We start from the raw sequence: 25,081 nt of genomic DNA, 5'->3' as shown, positions 1-25,081 counted from the left end.
GGGGGCGCCAGACAACACGTTAGCTGTGAGAATGCGTTACATTTGGACGGGCTTGATCTTGGCTGCCAGTGAGAGTATTTTTATCGAAGTCTGTTGGGTTTTATGGACAAATATATCCAGATGATTCTTTGGGCTAGATTGAATCTGGGAATTAATGAATTTTGCTGCTGGTTTAAAAGTCCCCTAGATGTTGACGTGGGGGGCCCTGCTGAGATCTGTTCCGTGGTGCTTTCCATGTGCTCCAAGGCCCTGGGTTTCCTCCCCTTGTCACCTGGTGGAGCCACCACGGTCTGTAGGGTGTCAGGTGGGAGGACAAAGACCGCTGGCCTTGTGGGGAGCAGAGCAGAAAGGAGCTGCCAGGGGCCTTTTTGAGGAGGTTAAGCTCCTCCAGGGGTGACAGCTCCTCCACGGAGAAGTGGGGAACCAGTGAGCCGTCATTTCCATGCTCTTTGTTGTAAAACACAAAGAAGACTTAGCGAAGGATAAAGCCCAACTTCCCAAAACAAAAAGGCACTTTCTAGGAAGTATTTCCAGGTATTGTCCTGTTAAATTCTATATTCTGGTGTCCCTGTGGCATCCGGCTTCTGTTCTCGGGGTCGGGTCGCCTCCTCCCTCTCCCCCCGTGTGCTGTGTCTCTCCTTAAGCAGGGAGCCTGTCGGGGGGAAAGGGCTTTCCAGACACCGGTCGGCAGTTGAGCCTGTGGCCCTTTTTTGTCCAGAACGTGGCAGGTCTGGTTTGTGATGATCCACGAGATTAAAGAAACCAGTGAGTGAATGAATGACCGAGCCACTGTAAGAGCAGAGCAGAAGAAACATACTTGGGGGATCTTTTGACATCCCCGGGCAAAGGTTGAAAAAGAAGTCGTGTCACAGGGTCCTTGACGTTTGGAGTTAACCAGTCGACACCTAACTCCGGGCTTGACGTTCCAGGAAGGAGCAGTAGAGTTAGACTTCAGCATGTACAGCCAGGTCAGGGAGGTGCGAGCGTCCTTGATCATTATGTGCTCTGCCCTGGAGAAACTGCCTTTGAGCAAAGCGGGAAGTCTTTCTGGTTAAACAATTCTGGGGCATTTCTGCCCCAGCCTTGAACAGTCGCTGCAGGTGCCGCTAACCCAATGGGCCCTGCAGTGCCGGCTTCTTATTTCCGCTGCCGTAGGTGTTTATACGGGAGCTTATCTCCAATGCCAGTGACGCCTTGGAAAAGCTGCGTCATAAGCTGGTGTCTGAAGGCCAAGCGCTGCCGGAAATGGAGATTCACCTGCAGACTGACGCCGAGAAAGGCACCATCACCATCCAGGTACCTCTCCCCAGTGTCCTGACGCGGGCGCCGCCGGCCTTTCCACACACCACCCTGGGGACACAGGCCTTCCTTTCTGTCGTGTCTCTGGGTCCCAGTGACTTGCTGATTGTATTCACTATTAACTTCCTGTAAAAACATTCATTCAATGTAGAAAAGTTAGAAAACATGGATAGCAGAAGAGGAGAAAATTTTAATTCACTCCATCATTCCAAGGTAAGTACTATTAACATTTTAGCGTATGTCTATTTAAGTTTTTGAACTGTGTGTTTATCTTCATAGCTAAACACATTTTTAGGCTTAATTTTTTTTTAAATGGAGGTACTGGAGATTGAACCCAGGACCTCATGCATGTTAAGCATGCCCTCTACCACTGAGCTCTACCCTCCCCCCAAAGTTTAATTTATTCACTTTATTACTTTTTCTAATTAATTTTTTTTGCAAGGGGGGAGGTAATTAGGTTTACTTATTTGTTTACTTTCTAAGTGGAGGCACTGGGGATGGAACCCAGGACCTTGTACGTGCTAAGCATGTGCTCTACCACTGAGCTATACCTTCTCTTCATTTTTAATCTATAGTTGACCCTTCAACAACACTGGGGTCGGGGAGCAGACCCTCCCCACAGCTGAAAATGCACATATAGCTTCTGGTGTGCTCTCTGTATACCTGGGTCCTCCCTGTACGGTTCCTGGGAATCCGCGGATCTGCACCCGCGGGTTCAGCCAGCCGCAGACAGTGCAGTACTGAATGGAGGTGGTACTTGCTGTTGAAAAAACCGTGAAGAGGTGATTCGCCCAGTTCAAACCCATGGTGTTCAGAGGTCAGCCGTCCTCTTCACATTTTTAGCCATACTTTTCCTCTTGCAATGCATATTTCCCAGGTTACTGAATATTCTGTGGTTCTATTTTTAAAAATCATTCTTTTTTTTTTCTCCCAGTTTTATTGAGATATAATTGACGTACAGCACTGTATACTTTTTTGGGGGGGTAATAGGATTTTATTTGTTTTTAATGAAGGTCCTGGGGATTGAACCCAGGACCTCGTGCTTGGTAGGCACACACTCTACCTCTGAGCTCTACCCTCCCCACTCTACTATTTTTAATTGCAGCCCACTGTTTGGATTAACAGTCTTACTTTAGATGCAGAGTTATTTTTGGTGGCTCTTGTAACCTTTGAACAGTTTAAGGTCAAAAAGTTAGAAAGGCAAAAGTGGGGTTCATCAGGCAGTGGGCCTAAGGGACTTCACCTTCCCGGGACAGCTGCTCTGGGACCTGCTGCCCGGGCGCAGGTGGGACTGTGGGGCGTGCGTCCTGCGGTTTGGAAGGCTTGGCTCTGGGTGTGACTGCTGCTCTTCTGGTCACCTGTTCTCTCTGCTCTGTGTATGTGTCTGCCTGTCTGGCTTGTTGTTTTCAGAAGTTTTACTGAGGTATAATTTACATGCAGTAAAATCCTCCAAGTCTTAGTGTACAATGAGTTTTGACCAACATATGTGTTCATGGGACCACGCATACCACTGATGTCATCACCCCCAGTATCCCTTGCCCCTTCCCACCCCTTGTCAACTGCGGATCAGCTTTCTGTCCCTGTGGTGGTGTATTTTCTAGAATTTCACGTAAACAGAATTACACAGGATGTAGTCTTTTGGGCCTGACTTCTCTCAGTTGCCTCAGTGCTTTAGTGATGCTTCTGTGCTGTTGCAGTGTCAGTAGTCTGCTCCTGTCACTGAGAAGTGGTCACTGTGTGGGTCTCATGGTTGGTGTGTCCGCTCAGCAGCTGGTGAGCACTGGGGGATGTTAGGAAGAAAGCTGCTGTGCACATTTGAAACGTTCAGGCCTTCATGTGGGCGTATGTTCCATTTCTCCGGGGTAAATACCTAGGAGTGGGAGTGCGGGGCTGCAAGGTGAGTGTCTGTTTACCTTTGTAAGAAACCACTGAACTTCCCCAGAGGGGTGTCCCATTTTGCATTCCTGCTTTGAGAATTCCAGTTGCTGCACATCCTTGTCAGCACTTGTCACTGTCAGTCTTTTTATTTTTAGCCATTCTAGTGAGTGAACAGTGTATCTCTTTGTGGTTTTAATTTGCATTTCCCCAATGATTAATGGTGTTGAGCATCTTTTCTTGTGCTTGCCATTTGTGTGTGTATCTTTTTTGTGAAATGTGTATTCAGATTTTTGCCCATTTTGAATCAGGTTGTCTTTGTGTTGTAGGCATTCTTTGTATATTCTAGATACAAGTCCAATATCAGATATTTGTTTGCAAATATTTTCCCCTAGTCTGTGACTTGCCTTTTTATTTTCTTAGTGGTAGCTTTCGTTCCTAATTTATTTTAGCTATTTTTAAATTTTGTTTTGTTTGGGGGGAGGGTAATTAGGTACTGATTTATTTATAGCTCCTGTATGCTTAACATGCGCTTTACCACTGAGCTATAACCTTCCCCCAGTGGTGGCTTTTGAAAAGCAGAAGTTTTTAATGACGTCCATTTTATGACTTTCTTTGATGCTTCATGCTTTTGGTGACCTAAGAATTCTCTGCCTATTCTAAAGCCATAAAGACTTTCTCCTATCCTTTCTTCTAGAAGTTTTGCATCTTGGCTCTTCCACTTAGGTTCTGGATCCATTTCTGTGTCTGGCATGAGGTGAGGGCTGAGACCTCCTTCTTGCCTGTGACTGGTCAGTGGTTTCTGCCCTGTTTGTTTTTCCTTTCCCCAGAAAATTGTCTTGGAGCCTTTGTCAGCAATCACGTGACACTGTGCAGCTCTTTCTGGACGGTTTTGTCCCTTTGATCTATGTGTCTGTCCTCTAGTGAGAGTTTCACCCGTGAGGCCTGGCTGACGTGACTACAACGTGCCTTTTCTGACGATGTGTGGTGTCACCTGCTGGCCCCTCCCACCCCGTGTGACTGATGTGCTTGTTCCGGGCGGTCCACACATGTCTGTCCCCGCTCGCCCCGGCCACCTTGGGCACTGAGCCTGTCTCTCTGCAGGACACTGGCATTGGGATGACACGGGAGGAGCTGGTGTCCAACCTGGGGACAATCGCCAGGTCGGGGTCGAAGGTAAGCACCCCCCCACCCCTTCCTCTGGTGCTGCAGCTGCTCCCCTCTCAGGTTTGAGGTCTCCCCATGAAGGGCGGCTCAGACTGGAGAGGGTGTGTCCCAGACGCCCTGGACGCCAGCTTCAGAGCGATGTCCTCAGTTCATCACAGGGTCTTGCATCGTCCCGGGGACCTTGGAGGGGGTTTCTGTTCTTTGCTGGGTGGAGAGGCTGGAGCCAGCACTTCGCCCACTGCTAGAGACCGGCCAGCCCTTGGGTCCGAGCCCGTGGGGCCACGTCTGATACATCGCCCTTCTGCCTCCTCATGCTTCTCCAAGTCGTTGCTTCGCGTTCACTGGAGGCAGGAGGGGCCACCCGGTTAGCGAGGCCGAGTGGGCCCTGGGCTGCCTTCGTGCCTCTCCTGGGGAACAAGTGCTCTTTGTTCTTTGTGGGCCTCAGTGGTGCCTCACGTGGCCCTTTGTGCCAGGTGCTTGGAAACAGTCCAGTCATTGGTCCAGAGTGATGGGTGATTTACAGAATTTCTTCTTTCAAAAAACGACTTACCGTGACTGTTTCCCACCCCCGTTACATTTTTGGCTGTGTTTCTATCGAGGGAATCTGTGCTGTCACATCAGTAGCCGCTAGCATGTGGCTGTTTGAATTTAAATTAATTAAAATTAAATACAACACAATTAAGATGTACTGGCCCCTCGGTCACACAAGCCACAGCTCAGGTCCTTGGGAGCCAAATGTGGTCTGGTCAGCAGCACCATGTTGGGCCACGTACAGCGTTCCATCGCTGCAGACCATCTATTGACAGTGTTCACAGCAACGACTGTGCGCATTTTACTGAATTTTTAATCTTAGGAACTTTGCTTGTGTGAGTTCCAACAACTGAGTGTCTTGTGCTGCCACAAAGAAGCCTGGCTTTGGTGTGTACTGTCTCCCACGAATCTAGGGGACACATTCAGGAGTCTCCCTGATGTCGGGGCCACCGTGGCCAAGGCACTGCTGCTAGCCAGGATCATCGGGCCTCCCTTCCCCGCTCTGGGCCAGGTCCCCTGCGTGGAAAGTGGGTGGGAAGCACGGGGTTGTCGTGAAGATTAAACATGGTCTGAGCCTGCCCTGGAGGAACAGACACGGGGCTGGAGATGTTGGGTCTTGGGAAGGGCCACCCCCATGACTGGCTTTCACCACCCCAGGCCTTTCTGGACGCACTGCAGAGCCAGGCAGAGGCCAGCAGCAAGATCATCGGCCAGTTCGGAGTGGGTTTCTACTCGGCTTTCATGGTGGCCGACAGAGTCGAGGTCTATTCCCGCTCAGTGGATGCTGGCAGCCCCGGGTACCAGTGGCTTTCAGATGGGTGAGTAAGCGATGGTCCCCATGTCACCTGTGCCCCAGGGCTGCCAAGACAGGTGTCCCAGGTGATGCCAGAGCGGGGTTCAGGAAGAGTCGACTCCTCTCCTCAGCAAACGCCGGCTGTCCTCCCCAGGATTGACACTCGGGGAGCAATTACTCCTTTTGCTCCAGGGGCTGCATGCCCATGTGGGTCCCCTGCTCTGTAACCCCCTGACTTTGTTCCCTGAGGCTTGTTCTGACCCCTTGGCCTCCCTGCCACCACAGGCCTGAGGCATCTCTGCTCGGAAGGGCCCACTTGGTCCCCATTGTGCCCTGGGCCTACCTCACAGGCTGACCAGGAGGGTGTTCCAGGAGCTTCTTGAGACAGTTTGAGGAGGATAATACCAGAGCCTCATTTCAACATGTATCTCAGGGGCCCCAGAACGTCATTTCTGAATCCTGCTTTCCCAACCGAGTCTTCCATCTGCCACTGTGGTTCCAGCAGCACAGGCGAGAGGGGGCCCGGCAGAGGCGCGGCCCATCACCCTCAGTCAGAGCAGTTTCTCTGTTTCGTTCTCTGCAGCCACAGTGCCCAAAGTAAACTTGGGCCAAGGGATGGAGCAGGCCCTGCTCTTGTGCTGCTGTGCGTGTGAGGGCGCCTGGCCTCGGGCAGAGGTTCAGAGGCGCGTGGGGTTGGCCCTGGAGGCAGGCGTCTCCCTGGGGTCTGGCGCACATGGGGGAGCCCTGCAGCCGAGCAGGACTGTCCCTGGCAGCGAGATGGTGGCCCAGGGGCTCAGCAGGCTCGAAGCAGCCACACTCTGGCTTCCTTTCGACCACAAGTCCTGTCGAGCTGGATCTTTCAGTGCTGACGGTGGAGCTCACTGTCCCTTGCCCGTGTCTTAGCTCCGGGGTGTTTGAAATTGCTGAAGCCTCCGGAGTGAGAACTGGGACCAAGATCATCATCCATCTCAAGGCCGATAGCAGCCAGTTTGCCAGCGAGGCCCGGGTGCGAGGTGAGCGGGGCCGGGCCTCTGGGGACATGGGTGCAGGCGGCGCCGTGCCTCTTGCTGGCGCGTTCTAGGACATTCCACCAGGGAAAGGGGGCCGGGGAGTGAGTGACATGGGGCTGGGCCTGCAGCTCAGTCAGGTTTCCCCTCCGCCGTTCGAGGGGCGCCATCTTCTACAGTCGGTGGTGACGCGGCTTCTCCGTCGTCTGCCTGTGTGAGACGCAGGTGCGCCTGCCTGGTGGTTTTCTCTGCCCGTGTCTGGACACTGGAGACCACCAGGTGTGCGCAGCACTTCCCCGTTGGCCCGTGAGCCTCTGTTTATGCTGCCAAGAAGGCGTCATGTCTCTCGGTGGCCTGGGGTGTGTGTTCTGCTCCCCCAGAGTGTGCAGGGCATGCACACGGCCTCCCCAGAGCGCTGACCCCTGCAGCGCCTTCCAGAGCTGTCGTCTCCAGAAGCTTCCTGTGTTCATTGTCTCTCTCCTGTGTCTTCCAGATGTGGTGACAAAGTACAGCAACTTTGTCAGCTTCCCCTTGTACCTGAACGGGAGGCGCATTAACACCCTGCAGGTGAGGCCCTGGGGCTCGGGCTGAGGCGGCCGTGGAGAGCAACTGGTCCGCGTTGGGCCGGCCAGGCAGGGATGAGACGGGGGTCCCCCACTGCCCAACCCCATCCCGAGGCATTGGTGTCACCCACTGTACAGTTCGCCCTTTTACGGTGCATGCTGTGTTCCTGGGTGTGTTCACGGTCATGCTGCTGTCACCACAGTCAATTCCAGAGCATTCATCCCCCTAGAAAGAAACCCAGCGCCCATGAGCAGTCGCTCCCCTTCCCGTCCCTCAGCCCTGGCAACCACAGTCCACTTTCTGGACTGGCCTTTTCTGGACATTTCATAGAAGTGGAGTCAAACTCTGTGTGGCCTTTTGTGTCCAGCTTCTTACCATGTTTTTAGGATTAGTGCTGGTTGTGGCATTTCCTTTTCATGACTGATTTCCCATCGTGCAGCTGGGCTGTGTTCTTTAGCCACTCACCTGCTGCCGTGCAGGCTTGTCCAGACTCTCCCTCCCAATCCGCCTGTGTCCTCCTGATGCTGGTGGGGACAGGCGCTTGTATGTGTACTTGTCCAGAGCTGGAGTCAGCGGGGCGGAGTTGGAGGGTCCAGGAGGCAGGTCCTCGGGGGTCCAGGGGTCGCCCACGCCACCCCAGGCTCCACGAGCCCCACTTGTCAGCCCCACGTGTTGTCGGAAGGTTGCGTTTGAAACGTGAGGTCCCTGCCCATCTCCCCTTCCAGGCCGTCTGGATGATGGACCCCAAGGACGTGGGCGAGGGACAGCATGAGGAGTTCTACCGCTACATCGCTCAGGCACATGACAAGCCCCGCTACACCCTGCACTACAAGACGGACGCGCCCCTCAACATCCGCAGCATCTTCTACGTGCCGGAGACGGTGAGCCGGGCACCGGCTCGCGGGGGTCGTCTGCTGCTCCCTGGGCTTAGGCATCAGTGGGCTTCCCCTTCAGCACAGACTTCACAAAAATGACCTTGGCAGCATCAGAATGAAAGGAAATCCTATTCCTCTGGACGGGTAAACAGAGTTTAAAGTGAGGGGTGCTGAACAGAGATGTTCGGCCAGCAGGCCTGGGCTTTGTGGATGGACATGGGCTCAGGGTGCCTGTGGGCTTCCTGTCTCCAGGCCGCACGTCATCCCTCCTCCTTCCACTTGGCCCCTAAAACTTCCTGGCTCACACAGCCCCGCAGAGGCCCTGCTGCATCTGCAACAGAGAAGCCTGCTCAGAGGCTGAACCCGGTCTCCTGGCTTTACTTGCCTGCGGCCCTCTTAGCTCCCTGCCCGTTACCCACTTCAAGAAGTTCTGTTCTGCCCTCCCCATGCGTGTGCTCCGCAGGCGCAGCACCAGCATCCCCTGGGCTTGTTGGGAATGCGGAGCCCCGCGCCCCGCGTGGGGCCTCCTGGGTCAGTTTTCATCTTAACAAGATGCTGAGGTGATGTGTGTGCAGACGGCAGCATGTGAGGCACTGGTTTAGAGCAGGGTTGGCGGACGTTTCTGAGAAGTGCATGCGGTGAGCACCTAGGGCTCCGCCGTGGTGTGGAAAGCTTGGGGCTGATCGTGCGGGACAGGTGCATGTGGCCAGGGCCCAGGAAGCTGTAGACACTGGAATTTGGATTTCACATATTTTTCACAGATCGTGAAACGCTCTTTCGTGCCTTTTCCTTCAATCATTGAAAAATTGAAAAGCCATTCTAGGCTACACAAATCCACGGGCTCTAGTTTGCTGACCCCTGACCCCCAGCAGGTTTGGCTCTGTTCACAGAAACATGCAGGTCATCGTTTTTATGGGGGGCAGCAGCTGCCCAGAGCCATGGTGTGGGGGTCCTCCCAGGGCCTCTCTGGGCTTTTGAACAGACAGACACGGCGGGTTCCTGGCCCCTCCTTCTCGGGACTCCCCGCCTCAGATCTCCCAGTCCAGGTGGCCTCTAGGAAAGGGGTCCCCACCAGTGACCTTGTAGGCTCTGCCTCCTAGTGAGGCCGTCTCAGATTTCTGCTGTGGCCACCTGACACTGCCCTTTCCTCGCCTACAGAAACCATCCATGTTTGATGTGAGCCGGGAGCTGGGCTCCAGCGTCTCGCTGTACAGCCGCAAGGTCCTGATCCAGACCAAGGCCACCAACGTCCTGCCCGCATGGCTGCGCTTCATTCGAGGTACCAGGCTGGCGTCTGTGCCGTGCCGTGTGGGCCAAGGCCCTGTGGCCCTGGGCCCAGGAGCAGCTCCCCACCTGGGATGTGCTGTCGTTAGGCAGGGCTCATCTTTGATGAGCTGGCATCCTCGCCCACAGCCCTGGGAGGCAGCGCAGAGCCTTCCAGGGAGCTTCCTGCCTCCACGCGCTAGTCTTGGTTGATTGATCCATGATGTGTTTGTGAATCTGAATGGAAAACCCAGGAGGTGGTTTTCAGAGCATCCAGCTGATGCTGAAATTGTAAACTTGTCCTGGCAAAGGCTTGCCCACCTTACCTGCTTTTCTTCTGATCATATAGTCGTGACCTGGGCTCTGTGTGAATCCTGGGACATTGGCAGGACGGCGAGGGGCCGGGGAGCTGTGCCCCCCGCCGAGTGTCCTCCCCTCTTGCCCACACATGTTCTGATTTCTTGACGGGCCTGTGTGTCGCAGGTGTGGTGGACAGCGAGGACATCCCCCTGAACCTGAGCCGGGAGCTCCTGCAGGAGAGCGCGCTCATCAGGTGAGCGGGGCTGTACTCGGCCGTGTGTGCTTTGCCCCCAGGCTTTACTTCATGCTTTTAGAAGAGGGGTTTGGAGACTGACACTGAGGAAAATTGTTGCTGGTGCCAGGGGGCATTCCCTCCTTTGGCCAATCCCTGCCACCCAGTCCCCGAGTGGCCATGGCAGGAGGGAGTCCAGGCCAGCTGTCCCTGGACGGACAAGGCAAAGGAAACCCCAGAGCCAGGAGAACGCCTGAGCTCGGGCCTGGAAGACCACTGACAGTGTGGAGGAGGCAGGGCGCCTGCCTCTCTCCTGAAGATGTTGCTCTTCAGTCCGCGTGAGCTGGGGTGGCCAAAGCTCTCCTCTCCCCATTCTGATTGTCTGCCGAGCCCTTCACATGCAACCCGTGTCATCCTTGGAGGTGGGAGCCGCTGCGCCTCCATGTCATAGTTGCGGAAACTGAGTTAGAGAGGTCACACCCATCAGTGAGCAAACTTGTATTTGAACCCACATTTTCTGACCTCAGCCATGTGCTCTGTGGGCTGACCCAGACGGCAGGTGGGACCCGAGGCTGTGGGCGGAGGTGTGTCCGGCCAGTCGACCACTTGGCCGTTTGTGGTTTTCAGGGCCAGGCTGTTGGTCTGAGCATTTATCTGGACCACAGAGTCAGCCTTAAATGAAATCTTTGAAAGAACCTAAAAGAATCAGAAACTTAGAGAAAGGGTAGAAACATGATCCAAAGTACGTTTTTTGCCCTGAACCCTTTGAGAGTAAGGTGCCCACCCTGTGCCCATGGTCCCCAGATATCTTAGGGTGTCTTCCCCGAGAACACAGAGGGCCTCCTCCCTGCTCCCATGTGGCCGGCGGTCAGGGAGTCTCACCCTCAGGCCCGTGCCCGTCTGCACTCGGGCCGGCGTGTCCTGTGGAGGAAGGGGTCCAGTCCAGGGTCACACCCGCCTTTATTGCTGCGTCTCTGGCTCCTGGAGGCTGGCTGACCGAGTTCCGCAGTCTTTTCCCCAACTTTCATGACCCGGAGGCCTCTGCTGTGTAGACTGGCCCTCGGCGTGTGCCGTGAGGCTCCCGCGGGCTGCGGTGCGGGAACAGCCCAGTGCTGCTGCCTCCTGTCAGGTGGGCGCGACTTCGACCACGGTGACACAGCCTTCACGTGTGAAGTTTCTCTTTTCCCCTTTGTAATTAATACCTCTGTGTGGTTGGTGGTTTGTTGCTTCGTCAAACTTCCAGCATATTTATTTCTTATAACATGTATGTGCGTTTCTTGGTACCTGTATCTGTAACTTATTTACATGAATTGATTTGCAGTTTTATTCAGTGGGTTATAATCCATTGTCATTGTTTATTTTGATGCCCAGACTGTCCCCGATATAGTGGGAGCCTGCTCAGGCTGACTCCTCTGCCCTTTGACCCTTCCCTGTCATGCTCGGAGCACGTCTGTATCTATTGAGTTCACCCAATACCAACCAGCACCGCCTCCATCTTGCTCCTTCCCAGACTTGCTTCCTTTGCAACGAAACCTGCCCCTCGTTGTCCTTTGTGTGTCTCCCTCTGACCAGTCCCCTCCACGCAACCCGTCAGCCATTGCCGCTGCCCTCCCCCAGCTTGGATCCTCCCTTCACCTGCTTTGGCCCTGACTCCACACAGTGGGCTGCCTGCTAAGGGGGTGTCTGCCAGAGTTTCTGACAGCTTCTCACTGTCCGCAGCCTGGATCTCCTCTTCTGGGGTCCTTGGGCTCTGACACTCCACGCCAGGCACCCCAGACCTGCTGCACAGACACCCTCCCCGTCCCATCCTAGCTGCCGTGACTCCCCCACCACAGATGGGCGCTACCCGGTCCCACTCCGCCCTATGGCTGAAGGACTGAGCTATTCAGGGTGGGAGTGGAAGAGAAAAGCTTAAATGAATGCTAACCATTATTGTTCCCCTCCCCTGGGTCATTAAGGAAATATATGGTAATTGTACTTTTTTAAAGGGAAGTCAGATTATTAACGAAATAAAAATACCCCTAATCTCAGCAATAAAATTGCTTGTAATTTTATGCCATCATATAATCTTGTGGAAAACACCCTGATGCACAAAACCCGTTTTGTATAATTTTAGTGCACACGTAGAATACCCCGTACAGACCCGAGCTGAAGTGGTCACTTTGCTTGCACAGCATTGGTCCGCATGGAAAACTATACCGTGTAGCAAGCAGTACACGTGGTCCTCGCACAGCTGTACTGCACGTGCACTGTGGCTCATCCATGTTGGGATTCTTCCGGTTTTTCTTCCAACACAGGCTCTTTCTCATGTCATTAGGATCGTGTCATTAGAGGATTGATTTTTAATGTCTGTGTAGTTTTTTTATCATTCATTTCAACCTTCTGTCTCCTGTTGGACATAATTGTTTTCTGTTTTCTGTGCTTAGTGAAAATCACGGTCCATTCATCTTGGTGACTCGTGAGGGTGTAATCTTAGAATCATCCAAGCTGACCATTTGTTGCCCTGGTTGGGTGGCGGGGCGGGGTGTGTGTGTGAGCTCAAATTCCTGCCTGTAGGGGGCTCTTGTCTCCTTATCCCGTGTTAGCCAGGGATCACCCTTCCTTCTGCTTCATCTTCTGTAGTTTGGCCACAGTGGTCTGTGTCGTCACTTCCCTGATTATTAGTGGGGCCGAATGGTTTTTCTTATCCTTCTGGTTATGTTTTTTAAGAAAGTTGCTTGTTCGTGATAAATGCCTTTCTGTTCTGTAGGAAACTCCAGGGCGTTCTACAGCAGAGGCTAATAAAATTCTTCATTGACCAGAGTAAAAAGGACACTGAAAAATATGCCAAGTTCTTTGAAGATTACGGCTTGTTCATGAGGGAGGGCATCGTGACCACGGCCGAGCAGGAGGTCAAGGTAGGGTCTAGGTGTCCGGGCCTTTCTCTGCGCTGCCTTGAGCTGTGGAGGAAGCTGCAGGAGACCAGAAACCTGGGCTTCCCAGGACATGACGAGGGCACCCCCAGGCACCCCATCACCACTTCTGGGGTCAGGAAGCCTCTTTGGCCTCTGGACCCCGCAGGTTGGCCCCAGCAGACCCAGCGTGCACAGGAGCACAGGCTCCCCTCCTCCAGGGCCCCGGCCCAGGGCCAGAGGGGAACAGGCATGAGGCGTCTCCTCCCATGAGGGTCTGGGAGGCTTGGGAGATCACAGAAGGTGAGATGGGGCGAGGCACCTGGTTCGTGGGGTGGGGAGTGCAGGTGTGTCCTCGGTGCACTTGGTAGAAATTCTTCAGCACTGCTGCTGGAGCCAGATCTCAGTCACCTGTGCAGTTACGTAAAGACTATACGATTGTTCCACGATCATTTTCTGGCTGTTTTTAAGTTGTAATTCTCATACCGTACAATCTACGTTTTAATTGTTTTTTTAAACAGAGGTACTGGGGATTGAACCCAGGACCCTGTGCATTCTGAGCATGTGCTCTACCACTGAGCTACACCCTCCCCCTAAAATCTACCTTTTAAAGTGAACAATTTAGCAACACTGAGTACGGTCACTGGTTGTATGGCCTCCACCACCTAGTTCCAGAACATTTCTGTCACCTCAAAAGGACACTCATCCCCACTAAGCGGTCACTCCCAGTGTCAGAGTTTTCCAGAGCAGCAGCGGGGACGGAGGATGACCAACCGTCTGGGGCCCCAGGACGCGGCTCTGCAGGCGGTGGTGAGGGGGCCTGGGGGCCTGGACATTGGCTTGCTCTTCCCAGGCCTCCTCCCTCCTGGCTGTCAGCGCTGAGACTCCACCTGCTCTGTCGTGTCTGTAGATAACGGCCTGCCAGGGGCTCTTCTCCATGCTTTACAGATCACCCCTCAGTCAGTCACTCCCTCGGTCAGTCAGTCAGTCAGCGTACTTGGTTTGTTAATGAGGACCCATCACGTGCATGAAGCGCAAGCTTTGCGTATGAAGCTAGAGCCGGGGGCTCCCAGATCCTTGTTCTTGCTTGTCTGTCCACTTTTCATCCCCACCATGTCACTCCTCCACCTGGGCCTGGCCCTCCCCCGTCTCCCCGTGTCCCCACTGCTTGTCTATGCTGGGGCTGTCGGAGGTGAGTTGGTGGGGTAGGTGAGGCAGAGTGTGTCAGGTCACGTCCAGAATGGTGGCCCCAGGGAGCCAGGCCCCTGCTGCTCCCCCAGCCTCACAAGTGGCTCCCTCCTGGAGTCCCGAGGCCGTTAGTGGCCACACCTGCATCTCAGCTGACAGGAGGGACGGACAAGTCCCTCCTTTCAGGGCCTGTTCTCTTAGTCATACACCCTACTCTCGCTTGCACCCCCTGGGCTAGGACTCATCCTCGGGCTGTGAGGAGGGCTGGCAAGTGTGGGCTTCACACCCCTGTCCCCTGTTGGCTGAGAGGCACTCTGTGATTCAGGACAGAGGGAGGATGCTGGGTCCAGGAGTGGGCTGCGCACAACAGGGTGACCACTCCTGGGACAGTGCACGCGGGTCACCCGGAAAGCCCCTCTTGATGAGGCCCTGGGTCCCCTGGGGTGGAAGGTGCTCTCCAAGGTCCCCTGAACTTAGGACGTGGGACCCAACGGACAGCACGAGAGCTCCCAGGGCTTGAGCCAGCCCAGAATGCCAACCCCGGCCAGGCTTCTGCAGGAGCTGCCTCGGCTGCAGGACATGGGGGCCCACTGGGTGGGTGTGAGGCCAGCCAGTGCCTTTCCTCCCTCCACCGGAGGCTTCTGAAGTCCAGAGTCCGGAGACTTTCAGAGGCAGGACCTGGAACAAGCAGTGACCCAGCTTCTGTGCGTCTGCAGGAGAACATCGCAAAGCTGCTGCGGTATGAGTCATCGGCGCTGCCCGAGGGCCAGCTGACCAGTCTCCCGGACTACGCGAGCCGCATGCAGGCCGGCACCCGCAACATCTACTACCTGTGTGCCCCCAACCGGCACCTGGCTGAGCATTCGCCCTACTACGAGGCCATGAAGCGGAAAAACACGGAGGTGGGTGAGCCAAGGGGCAGGCTCGGCCTCGACCAGGCCTCCCTGCACTTGTCCTCCCCTCGGGCAAGGTCGGAGGGTAAAGGTGTCTGAGCACCGAGGGAGGGTCCCGTGCTCATGGGAAATGGCTGAATGTGCCCAGGACCCAGAGGCCCAAGCACTGCGAGCCAGCGTCCAGGGCACGGAGGCTGCTAGTTCACGTCTCTCTGGGAGGTGACGGGATTTCTCTTTAAACAGCGGCACTCTTTCTACTGCTAAGACATAGCCAGAGTCTCCCCCAGAACCGTCTGTGAACCTCCTTATCCACAAGGCCCCCTAGTGGTCCCGTCTCGGGCTGAGACTTCCCCCGGCCTGATGGGCGCGGTCTGGGGCCTCGCAGGTTCTGTTCTGCTATGAGCAGTTTGATGAGCTGACCTTGCTGCACCTTCGTGAGTTTGACAAGAAGAAGCTGATCTCCGTGGAGACGGACATCGTCGTCGACCACTACAAGGAGGAGAAGTTTGAGGACGGCTCCCCAGGTGGGCTCGCTTCCCTTCTCTTCGGGCACAGGGTGGGCGGTGGCCAGGGAGGCAGGTGACGCCGGGTGGGCAGGGAGCTGGCACTTCGCTGCAGGGCCTCTTCTGTCCTCCAACAGTGGGTTCTGGGGGTTTTCTTTTCTCGTGTGTGTCTAGGCCACCAGCCTGTATGGAAGAAGCTGTTTGGGAACATTGTAATGATTACAGAGAAGTGTCTCCCTGTTTACATCCCAGGGTCTCTCCAGTGCTCCTTCCAGCTTGCCCCTCAGAGTGACCAAGCTTCCTAAGAGAATCGGAAGTGTTAAAGCCCTAACAGTTCCATGGGCCTCAGGCAACCAAAAGCGTCCTCTCTGAGGTCCCATTTTATCTGCTTAATTTTAGATGAAGAGTGTTTTGGTAGCTTCTATCTTTGTGCCGGTGGCCGGCAGGGGTGGAGGGAGCCTGCTGGGAAGTTGGTGTTGGAGTGTTGACATTTCAGGCCCCAGTGGGAGCCTGAGGGAAGGGAGCTGTGGAGATGACCTCTGAGCTCACTCCCTTCTGCTCCCCTGTAGCTGGTGACCACCTGTCAGAGAAGGAAACAGAGGACCTGATGGCCTGGATGAGGAATGCACTGGGGTCCCGTGTCACCAACGTGAAGGTGAGGCCTCCCAGGGACGGGGACCCCCCGGCTGCCGTGGCCCTTGGCAAGCACATGCTGGCAGGCCTGCCGGTTCTGGGCTGCGGGCCTGGTGGGTGTTCTCCCGGTGGTGGTTGAAGCTGTGGTGTGAGGTGGAGACCAGGCTTATTGCTGGTGCTTCTGTGCGTGTGGCCACACATGGCCCGGGTGTTGCTGAGGCAGGGCAGGCAAGCTCTGCCGCCCGTCCCTCCACTTTGTAGAGCAAGTGGGAACCAAGAAAGTGGAAGGTGAGCAGCTGAGGGCCTGGTGGGCAGGTGGAAACAGAGAAGAAGTGTCCCAGGCTGGCCTCTCCAGGACCATCCTGGTCCCGGTCTAGAGGACATGAGGGCCTGGTGGACACGGGGACCTGGGTGGGCTTTATTTAATGAGCTAGGAACCCACCAGTCCAGCTCAGAGCTGCAAGAGAAAGACAGTCACCAAAGAACAGGAGTCATTGGCTGAGGGACATGTTCAGGGGTGGCCCCAAGGTATAGGCAGGTGTGCAGGGCAGGAATGGCCAAGAGCAGAGGAGGGCGGACTGGGGGCGCTACAGGAGGTCGTTGTGGGACTCTGAGGGAGCCAGGCATGCAGCTGGGATTTCTTCATGTAGCACACGTGTTGTGTCTATTTGACAACGGTAACTCATTTAAGGTGACCTAGGAGGTAGGTGGAATTATTGTCTGAGTCCTGTGAGGGAAACGAGGTAGAGCACTTCCCGAGGTCACACAGCAGGGAGGCTGTGGGGCTGGGTCCGTGCTGTGCTGCCAGGACAGGAGCAGCTGTGCGGAGTCTGTGCTGTGAGCCCGGAGGCCCGAAGCCTGCAGGGTGGGAGGAGGGGAAGGCAGGCCTGCTCACAGAGATCTGGTTGTGAACATTTGTGCATTGGGAAAAGGTGTATTTGATAAAATAAAGACCAGAGGGAGCCACAGGGAGAGGGTGGGTGAGAGCATTGTCTGCAGGAAGGATGGACGGGGTTGAGGCAGACAGAGCTGGGGAAATGGGGCGGCTAGTCCTGGTGGGTCTTAGTCACTGGAGGACTTGGCAGGGGCCCCTGTGGAGGAGAGAATGGCAGATAACACCAGGCAGGATGGACGTTGGGCGGGAACTGATATGGTAGAAATTGGTGGCTTTGAGGGAGAGGAGACGAGGGAGTTCCTAACCAGGATGCAGTTTGGCTCCCTTTCCCTTACTGGGTGATCAGGAGGGAGGGGCATCGCTGGCTGAGGCCTGCGAGGTTACGTCCCTGAAGACCTGCGTTCTCCTGCCTTGTCCTCTGGCGATGCTTCATAATGTGGTCAACACCCTGCCAGGGCCCCCCACCCCCAGGCCTCCCTCAATCCCCGCCTTGCCTGTAGGTGACTCTTCGACTGGACACCCACCCTGCTATGATCACTGTGCTGGAGATGGGGGCCGCGCGGCACTTCCTGCGCATGCGGCAGCTGGCCAAGACCCAGGAGGAGCGTGCTCAGCTGCTGCAGCCCACGCTGGAGATCAACCCCAGGTGAGGCTGCTGGCTTCTGCCAGGTAACCATTTACGACTGTATGTGAGTGGCTGTTCTCTTATTTATCACACACAGAAAGTGCAGAAAGCTTCTGTGCAGTTGATAAATATTTATAAACACACTCATAACTGAACTACATTAAACTACACCCACATAAGGTTTAAAAAAAACTGGGCCCTGCCAGCTGCCAGACACTCCCATTTTCCTCCCACTTGGATTCCGTCCCACCGCCTAGGGGGAGCCACAGTTCTGACTTGTCTCGGTCGCTTCCTCACTGTCTACTTTTGCGTCGTCACACAACCAGCTCAGCTTCGCCTCTTTCTGAGCTCATGCAGATGGACCCCTGTGCATGTGTCTCCTTTGAAGCCTTACTTACTTCACTCAGTGCTCAAGGCCATCCACGGGGGTGGCTGTAGTTCATGTTACGGCGGGATCACATTCAGGGTACGACTCTACCTCTGCAGTTACTTATTCTGTTCTGATGGACATCCAGGGTTCCCGTTTGGAGGCTGTTGGGAACAGGTTGCTCTGAACGTTCTTGTCCCTGCCTGGTGCATGTTCTTCTCTGGGGCGTGTGCCTGGGCAAGCCAGCTGCTCCCCGAAGGCGGGCGCCAGCTCCCCTGGCGAAGTGTGAGACTCCTAGGCCCTACGCGTTACCCTTTAGGCTTGGCTTTCTTTTTCTTTTTCTTTTTTTTAACACCTTTATTGTGATACAGTTCCTGTGCAGTAAATTACGCATATTCCAGATGTACAATTTGATGAATTTTGATAGATCTAGACACCTATGAAACCACCACCACAAGGGCTTGCCTTTCTTGTGACATGCTTTCTGAGACTGTTCTTTTTCCTGTTGGGCTTACAAAAAAAGAGGTAGTTCTTTATATATACTTTATCAGTTGCAAGTATCTTTTCTTTGTCTTTTCTTCTGTCTAAAGATGTCTTTTGGTGCGAAGTTCTTAATTTTAATATAATCAAATGTATACATCTTTGTTAGATGCTTTTTTGGGTCTTATTTAAGAAATCTCTTTGCCAGACATGAATTTCTCCTGTATCTCCTTCTAAAGGCTGTAGTTTTGGCCTTCTGTGTTGGTCTAGCCTGTCTCTAACTGGCTCATCTGGGATGTGGGGGGTCCAGTTACATCTTAGTCCACGTGGATACCCAGTGGCCCATGCAGTTAACTACATACATCTCTCCTCTCCCAGCTGATCTTTCTCTGATGAGTATCTCTTGGTAACATGTTTTCTTTAGAGTTTTTGTACATTTTTTATAGTTTATCTTTGATGTGTCTTATTCAATGGATATTTTAAGATTTCACTTTCTAACTGTTGCTGTTGTAAATGGAGACAGTTTCTTTTTGGAAATTGACTTTGTATACAAGCAATAACTTTTTAAATGAAATGACATATGTTACCAAAAATGTCAGAAAGCAGCAAAAAGAAAAAGTCCGTAGTCTCACCCCCACCACAGTCACCGTACCGTTTGCTATATTCTTTTAGACTTTTGCCTTATATTTTTGTTTTTTATTTAGTACCTAATTTGTTTACCATCACTTTCTCATAAATTTTTTCCATTGCTTAAAACCATAAATTTCCTTAAAACTACTTGGAAATGGAGGAAGGTTCCTTTTCCAGTTTCTGAGCCAAATTACTAGCCATGGAATTACTGGATTTCCATTAGCTTGTGGCTGCTCAGACGCTTCTGCAAAGAGCCGTCCAGGTTGGCGTAATGGGCACGCGGCTCCCAGCGGTGAGTCCTGGGCAGCAGTGGACGCCGACTGGACCCCCACTTGCTTTAACTAGTTCTGGCACAAAAGTGGTTTTATAAGGTAGCTGTGCAGGATGCTCATTTCTACTGCAGGACTCTTATTTTACAGATTTATTTGCTTTTAAATTTGGTAATACGTTCACATGGTTTAGAATTCGAAAGAACCAAAGGCATGAATGGTGAGATGTCCTCCTGTCTCTGTCCCCAGCACGGCTGCCTTAGGTTCCCCCGGATCTCAGAGGCTGTGTGTGCCCCCCTGCCCCCAGCACACAGGCTGTGCTTTTGAAGTGCTGGCTGCTGAGGACAGTGCTGTGAGGGAAGGGATCGCTGAGTCTCAGACAGGGTGCCACAGAGACTCCCGCTGTCCTCTGTGCCTGTCCCCAGTGCCTTCAGTTTTAATCAGACTTCCCAATTTTTGCCATTCTCAAAAATGAAAAGTTATACCTTATAATTTTGATGTATGTTTCCTACATTCATGGTATTTTTTCCTGTGCAGAAAAATTCAGTTTTTATGTACTCATTCTTTTCTTTCTGACTTCTGGGTTTACATTTTGTTTGAAGAGGCCTTCTCCTTCAGATTATAAAACATTTCTTCCAGTATACTTTTTTGCTCTTACTTTTTACATTTAATCTTTGATGGTTCTGGGATTTATTTTGCTCTAAGTAATCACACAGGCATCTAACTTGCTTCCTAGGTGCTGCCCAGTTATCCTGTCTTTATTGGGTCCTAACGAAATTCCTGTATGAATGGGGCCATTTATACATTATCCACTTTGTTACACTGAGCTGGTGCCTTTTCATTTTCCAGAACTAACTGTTTAATTACTGGAGCTATATGATCTATTTCAACAACTGGGACTTCCTCCTCCAGCCCCTTCTGGCTGTTCTTCCATGTTTACTTTTCTGTATGAATTTTTTAGGTGTAAAAGAAATCTTAATGTAAAGGAGTCCTATTAAGTGTATGGATTAATTTAAGGAAAAGTTTCAGCTTTATTGATGATCCAATTATCCAGGAACTAACAAATGTCTTTTCATACAGTAAACTCATCTTTCTCTCCCTTAGTAGTGTTTAGTTTATATTGATTTTGGTACTTATTGCATTTCCTAATATTAAAACTTTAGACTGATTCTCTTGGGTTTTCTGGGAATATCATTTGTAACGGATCATTTACATGTCCTTTCTAATTTTTATGTGCCTTACTTTTTTATACCGGACCATCCTATTACTCTGTTTTGAATGTTCTGATAACCCCAACATTTCGGAAAAGTCACTAGAACACAAAATTAAAGGCCCTTGTGCTGAGTGTGTGCCCCCCGCCCTGAGCTGACCTCTGGGGGTCTCTGTGGTGCAGGCACACGCTGATCAAGAAGCTCAGTCAGCTGAGAGACCGAGAGCCGGACCTGGCCCAGCTGCTGGTCGATCAGGTGAGTCTCCTGAAGATGCGCTAAGAGCAGAACTGAGGCGCTAGGCTGCCAGTTTCAGAAGCCAGCTTCTTCCTTTCAGGTGGGACAGTTCAGTTTCCTTTAAATCCCTGTTTTAAAAGGAACAGCTCTTTTCTTTCTTCTCTCTGCATTTGAGTGAGGTCCCTGGGTTGGACCTGGGACCCAGTGTGGCTCACCCACTAAAGAGCTGCCGCCCTACCTTTCAGATCTATGAGAACGCCATGATCACAGCGGGGCTCATCGACGACCCCCGACCCATGGTCAGCCGCCTGAACCACCTACTGGTCAAGGCCCTGGAGCGACACTGAAGGCCAAGGGGCTGGCCGGGTTCTGGGGTGCAGCCCAGGGGCCGTGAAAGCCCCAGGTCGTCCTGCAGAGTTATGCCTCCAGGAGTGGGGACAGATGGAACCGTGTGCCTCTGCTGTGGGGCAAGGCAGCCGAGGGGAGCACAGGAAGGACTGGATGCCGCCAATGAGAACACCCTCTTTTGAGCTTTATTACTTAAATTAAAAGGTATTTCTTAGTGTTAGACTTCTTGTCCAGACTGAGGTGGTGAGATATTCTGCTGACACAACCCCCAAGCTTACAATGGAAGCAGGTAGTGAGGAAAAGTCTACCTTTCGTCTCCTTCCTCAAATTCCAGCTGCCATGGTGGTTGGGGGCACAAGGGGGAGGAATGGGGACCCTTGGGACTAGGCACTGATTTCTTAAACTCCATCCCCGGCACTTGGACGTGACGATAGGATCACTTCCATCAGGCTCACTTCAGCGTCACCTCCACCGGGTAATGGTCGCTGACGGCTAGGGCCTGCAGGAGACGTACAGTGAGTACAGGGATACCCAAACATTGAGTTCTCTGCAAACAGTGCTCCTAGGGGCGGGTCAAGATTTGGACCCAGGCCCAGTCCCATCTGCCTGGGAAGAGGAGACCAAAAGGCTCCCAGAGCCACAGGCAAGTGGCTCTTTCAAGCCCATGAGAAAAGCAGTGGGTCCAGATCTCACTATGTTCCTGTGTCCCAGGCTCCTGTTCAAGCTGTGGTGTGTACAGGACACTTACCATAGCGTTGCTTAGTCCGTATGCAGATTCGAAGTTAAAGCGAGCGGCCGAATTAGTAACCACAGCACTTTGGAGCAGAGATCCCGCAACCACAATCCTGCAGCACCCGACATGGAAGAAGGTCGTCCTTAGCCCACTGTCTTGCTCTGTGCCCTTAAACATTGGGGCCCAGCATGTCCCCCCAGATCATCTCTTGGTCTGGTAAATGTCCCATGGCCCCACTGTGCCCCCACTGCTCTAAAGCGCCCCTGTGGACCTGGCTCAGTGTCCCCACCACACTGAGCTGCGGGACCTGGGGCACCCTGGGCCCTCGGGCCCCACACTGCACACCACTAACCTGCATACCTTCCAGTGTCCCCATGTGTGCTTCACCCAACAACTAAGAAATGCTGCTCCTTTCATTCCGTTTTCTAAGTGAACTGACTTGTGCTCAGGAGGGTGAGTGTCAGGTCTGGGAACCATTTCTGAAGCTGCTCATGGGGGCACCCTCATCCCCCCTGGAGGCTCAGTGCCAGGCCTGGGCCCTGCTCACCTGTCATAGGCGCAGTCCGTGGATGTAACTGTGGTGTCGGCAGAGTCAGGAATCAGCCACTGGAAGGCGGAGCTCGTGCGCAGGCGGATGGATGACCACTGCGAGGTGGTGACGTAGCTGCAGTCCGCGTTGAAGTCGCCCATCAACATGATGTCCTACCAGGAGACACCAGCTGGTGGGCCTGGGGCAGGGATGAGGATGAGGGCCTCCAGAGCCCAAGGCTGGGGGGGGAGCCTCACCTCCAAGTCCCACTTCTTGCGGACATCCAGGTAGACGTCATACAGAGAGTTGATCTCAGCCACTGCATCTGACGGGGCCGCGTGCAGGGGAACGATGGCAAACTCCTTGACCTCTGTGGAGATGCAGTCACGCTGAGCGGTGTGGACACATGCTCTGTAGTGTGTCAGGGGCTGGGGTGGAGGCCACATGAGACCATCCCCATGGATGGACATTTTCCTAAGTAACTTCAATGTAAGACCAGTCCCCTAGGGGCTTGGGGACAGCACAAGATGTGGGCTTCCAAGGAGTCCCAGGAAGGGCGGGGCCGGGCCGGGCGGCAGCACTCACTGGTGGACGGGGAGGAGAACTTGACCACGGCCGGCTCCCGGCTGAAGGTGTCGTTCCCACAGGACTCGCAGCCATCGTCGTACTGGTAGCTGTCCAGCACGGACACCTGGTCGGGTCTGCGGAGGGCGGTTAGCCTGGGGCTCGGGTGCCCCCTCATTGTGTGAAACCCAGGTCCAGGGGATGGTGCTCCCACCACATTCTCCTGCCTCTGCACAGGTTGTGAGGCCTTGGGGGCACAGCCCAACTCAGACCCCTGCTCTGTGGCCCCATTTCTTGCCCCTGCGCCTCGGGGGAAGGAGCTCATGGGCCCTGGAGCACACACCCAGAGTCCCCGTGGGCACCCTCTGGGGAGCTGGCCGCAGCTTTACCTGAACACGAAGAGGTAGCGCTCCTTGTAGCTGTTGCGTCCCAGTGGCTCACTGACCACATAGTGAAAGGTGTTAGGGTCATCCCTGGAGTGACGAAACAAACGTCTTGGTCAGGGGGTCCCTGGGACCCCTCCTGCCACCTACAGCAGGGCTCCTGCCCACATCCAAATCCCAGGAGCCTGGCTGAAATGTCCTGGAAGGGATGGTCTCGCCTCCACCGCCCCACCCCCGTGCCTCCTGGTGCCCCTCTGCTGTCACCCACGCATTAAGTTTGTCCAGCAGCTTCCCCACGGCCGTCAGGTGGCTGTCTCTGACCTCCTGGATGAGGGCAATATCGTAGCGGTTCAGGATCTGGGGATGAGACCACAGTGGTGCTGAGCAGGGGCAGACGGGGTATCTGAGCCCGCCTGCTCTGAGTCACAGGGCTGAGGTGCTGCTCTCCAGATGCCTTTTCATTGCTGCTTGGCCTGCAACCAGAAGCTTTTGCCTGGGACTCTACTGCCAGCCATGGACGAGGGCCCTCTCCCCCTGCCTAACGGGAGCCAAGGCCAGACACTCTTGATGCCCTCCCCACCCCAGCCACCTCCAGTACTGACCACTGGCCCAGTATTCCTGAGCCTGTCAGAGGCAGCCCACTGCACCCCAGAGTTCCTTGGCAACAGGCCAGCCTGGATTTACCTTCACAATGTAGTTGGAAAGGGTGGCATTGGACATCTTGGTCTCCCCAAAAGTCCGGATGTTGAAAGCTGTTATTTTCAGGGACAGGGCCACCTGCAGCAGGCCAGCCAGGGCGAGCAGCACCCCCATCAGTCTGGCACTCCTCATTCTGGAGCAGGAGGGGTGTTTGTACGTGGGCCTGGGGGTAGTGGACACAGCACCCGCTTCCTCCCCGAGTCCAGAGCTGGGCGGGGCTGGTGAGCCCTGTGGGCTGTGCTGAGCAGGCCAGGGCGAGCCTCAGAACCTGCACCAGTGTCCGGAGAGCCAGACACCAAGCACCAAGTAACGGACCCTGGTCTTCTCACTCCTCACCCACCAGCAGAGGGGGCCCCACAAGGGTCACCAGCCTAGGAGGCCCCTGGCGCTCACTGTTGGTGGGGCACCAGCTCACTGCCCTCCCTGCTCCAGACATCCACCCAGCCAGGATTGGCCAGGGCTCTCCCCAGAGTGGCCATAGTTACCAAGAGGGATCCCACGGTGCTTCTGGGCCTGGTGCCCACCTTCCGCAGGCCATGTGTCACACAGCCGTTGGGGCACCAAGCACACTCACCTGAAACTTGACTTCCACAATATGATGGGAATTCTGCCAAGAATCCGAATTGATACTCTTTGGTATCAATTTCCTCCTTTTGCTGCTTTAAGAAAAAATAATTTATAAAGGGAAGTGTGTTAAGAAACACAGCTAAGAGCTCCCACACAGAGCTGCTGCCGTTCCAAATCCCCACAGAGAGAACACTCGTCTCACCTGGGGTTTTAAAGGTTTGGGCATCTGTGACCTTTCTCAGGGCATCAGCTGGAGGACGCAGAACAATGGCACTGCCTGTGTGGCTTTTCCAGCAGGTGGGTAGCTGGCATGTGTTTATTTCAACAGGCATGGGTCCTTGCTGTTGTGAAAGGCACCTGATGATATTTGCATTTGGTTTTAGAAAGTCTAATAATACAGCCAAAGGCTCCGTGTCCTTTGCACGTGCTGTTTCTCTGGAATGGGGAGCAGGTGCATTGGAGGGCAGGGCCCTGGCTGCAGAACTTGAGATGACCTTGGATCGAGTGGCCAAAGCCAGACATTCCATGTTGCA

The 25,081-nt window shown here is 54.0% G+C and overlaps 2 protein-coding genes and 1 non-coding gene across 4 annotated transcripts in view; 1 reads left to right on the top strand and 2 right to left on the bottom strand.

The window, feature by feature from the left end:
* The window catches only part of TRAP1 (TNF receptor associated protein 1), a 48,561-nt gene extending 27,268 nt beyond the window's left edge, over positions 1-21,293 (top strand). For both annotated transcript variants that reach the window (XM_031447620.2, XM_064478397.1), the window contains exons 4-18: positions 1,156-1,296; positions 4,279-4,350; positions 5,530-5,690; positions 6,569-6,678; positions 7,166-7,239; positions 7,962-8,117; positions 9,270-9,390; positions 9,858-9,927; positions 12,656-12,803; positions 14,702-14,887; positions 15,264-15,402; positions 15,951-16,036; positions 17,410-17,555; positions 20,674-20,746; positions 20,971-21,293. In XM_031447620.2, the coding sequence (XP_031303480.1) occupies positions 1,156-1,296; positions 4,279-4,350; positions 5,530-5,690; positions 6,569-6,678; positions 7,166-7,239; positions 7,962-8,117; positions 9,270-9,390; positions 9,858-9,927; positions 12,656-12,803; positions 14,702-14,887; positions 15,264-15,402; positions 15,951-16,036; positions 17,410-17,555; positions 20,674-20,746; positions 20,971-21,072 (1,785 nt within the window). In that variant the 3' untranslated portion in view covers positions 21,073-21,293. The remainder of the gene's footprint in view (positions 1-1,155; positions 1,297-4,278; positions 4,351-5,529; positions 5,691-6,568; positions 6,679-7,165; positions 7,240-7,961; positions 8,118-9,269; positions 9,391-9,857; positions 9,928-12,655; positions 12,804-14,701; positions 14,888-15,263; positions 15,403-15,950; positions 16,037-17,409; positions 17,556-20,673; positions 20,747-20,970) is intronic.
* On the bottom strand, positions 2,308-2,379 carry TRNAG-ACC (transfer RNA glycine (anticodon ACC)). The gene has a single exon. It is a non-coding gene; the product is annotated as a tRNA-Gly (tRNA).
* On the bottom strand, positions 21,237-24,747 carry DNASE1 (deoxyribonuclease 1). The gene is made up of 9 exons (XM_031447621.2): positions 24,556-24,747; positions 23,967-24,114; positions 23,551-23,639; positions 23,289-23,372; positions 22,921-23,036; positions 22,593-22,705; positions 22,354-22,508; positions 21,822-21,918; positions 21,237-21,572 (listed from the first exon to the last, which is right to left on the bottom strand). The coding sequence occupies exons 2-9, from the start codon at positions 24,111-24,113 to the stop codon at positions 21,525-21,527; spliced, it is 849 nt and encodes a 282-aa protein (XP_031303481.1). The 5' UTR covers position 24,114; positions 24,556-24,747; the 3' UTR covers positions 21,237-21,524.
* Positions 24,748-25,081: the final 334 nt, after the last annotated feature.

Source organism: Camelus dromedarius, chromosome 24 (assembly GCF_036321535.1).
Source record: "Camelus dromedarius isolate mCamDro1 chromosome 24, mCamDro1.pat, whole genome shotgun sequence".
NCBI classification, from domain to species: Eukaryota; Metazoa; Chordata; class Mammalia; order Artiodactyla; family Camelidae; genus Camelus; species Camelus dromedarius.
This window is presented reverse-complemented; position numbering and strand designations above follow the sequence as displayed.

Excerpts from the sequence above, each read along its gene's own strand:
- DNASE1 (XM_031447621.2), bottom strand. The coding sequence starts at position 24,113 with ATGAGGAGTGCCAGACTGATGGGGGTGCTGCTCGCCCTGGCTGGCCTG. Across the intron at positions 23,373-23,550 it reads CTGCTGGACAAACTTAATGC|GGATGACCCTAACACCTTTC; the intron begins GTGGGTGACAGC and ends TCGTCACTCCAG. Across the intron at positions 22,509-22,592 it reads GCAAGAAGTGGGACTTGGAG|GACATCATGTTGATGGGCGA; the intron begins GTGAGGCTCCCC and ends GTCTCCTGGTAG.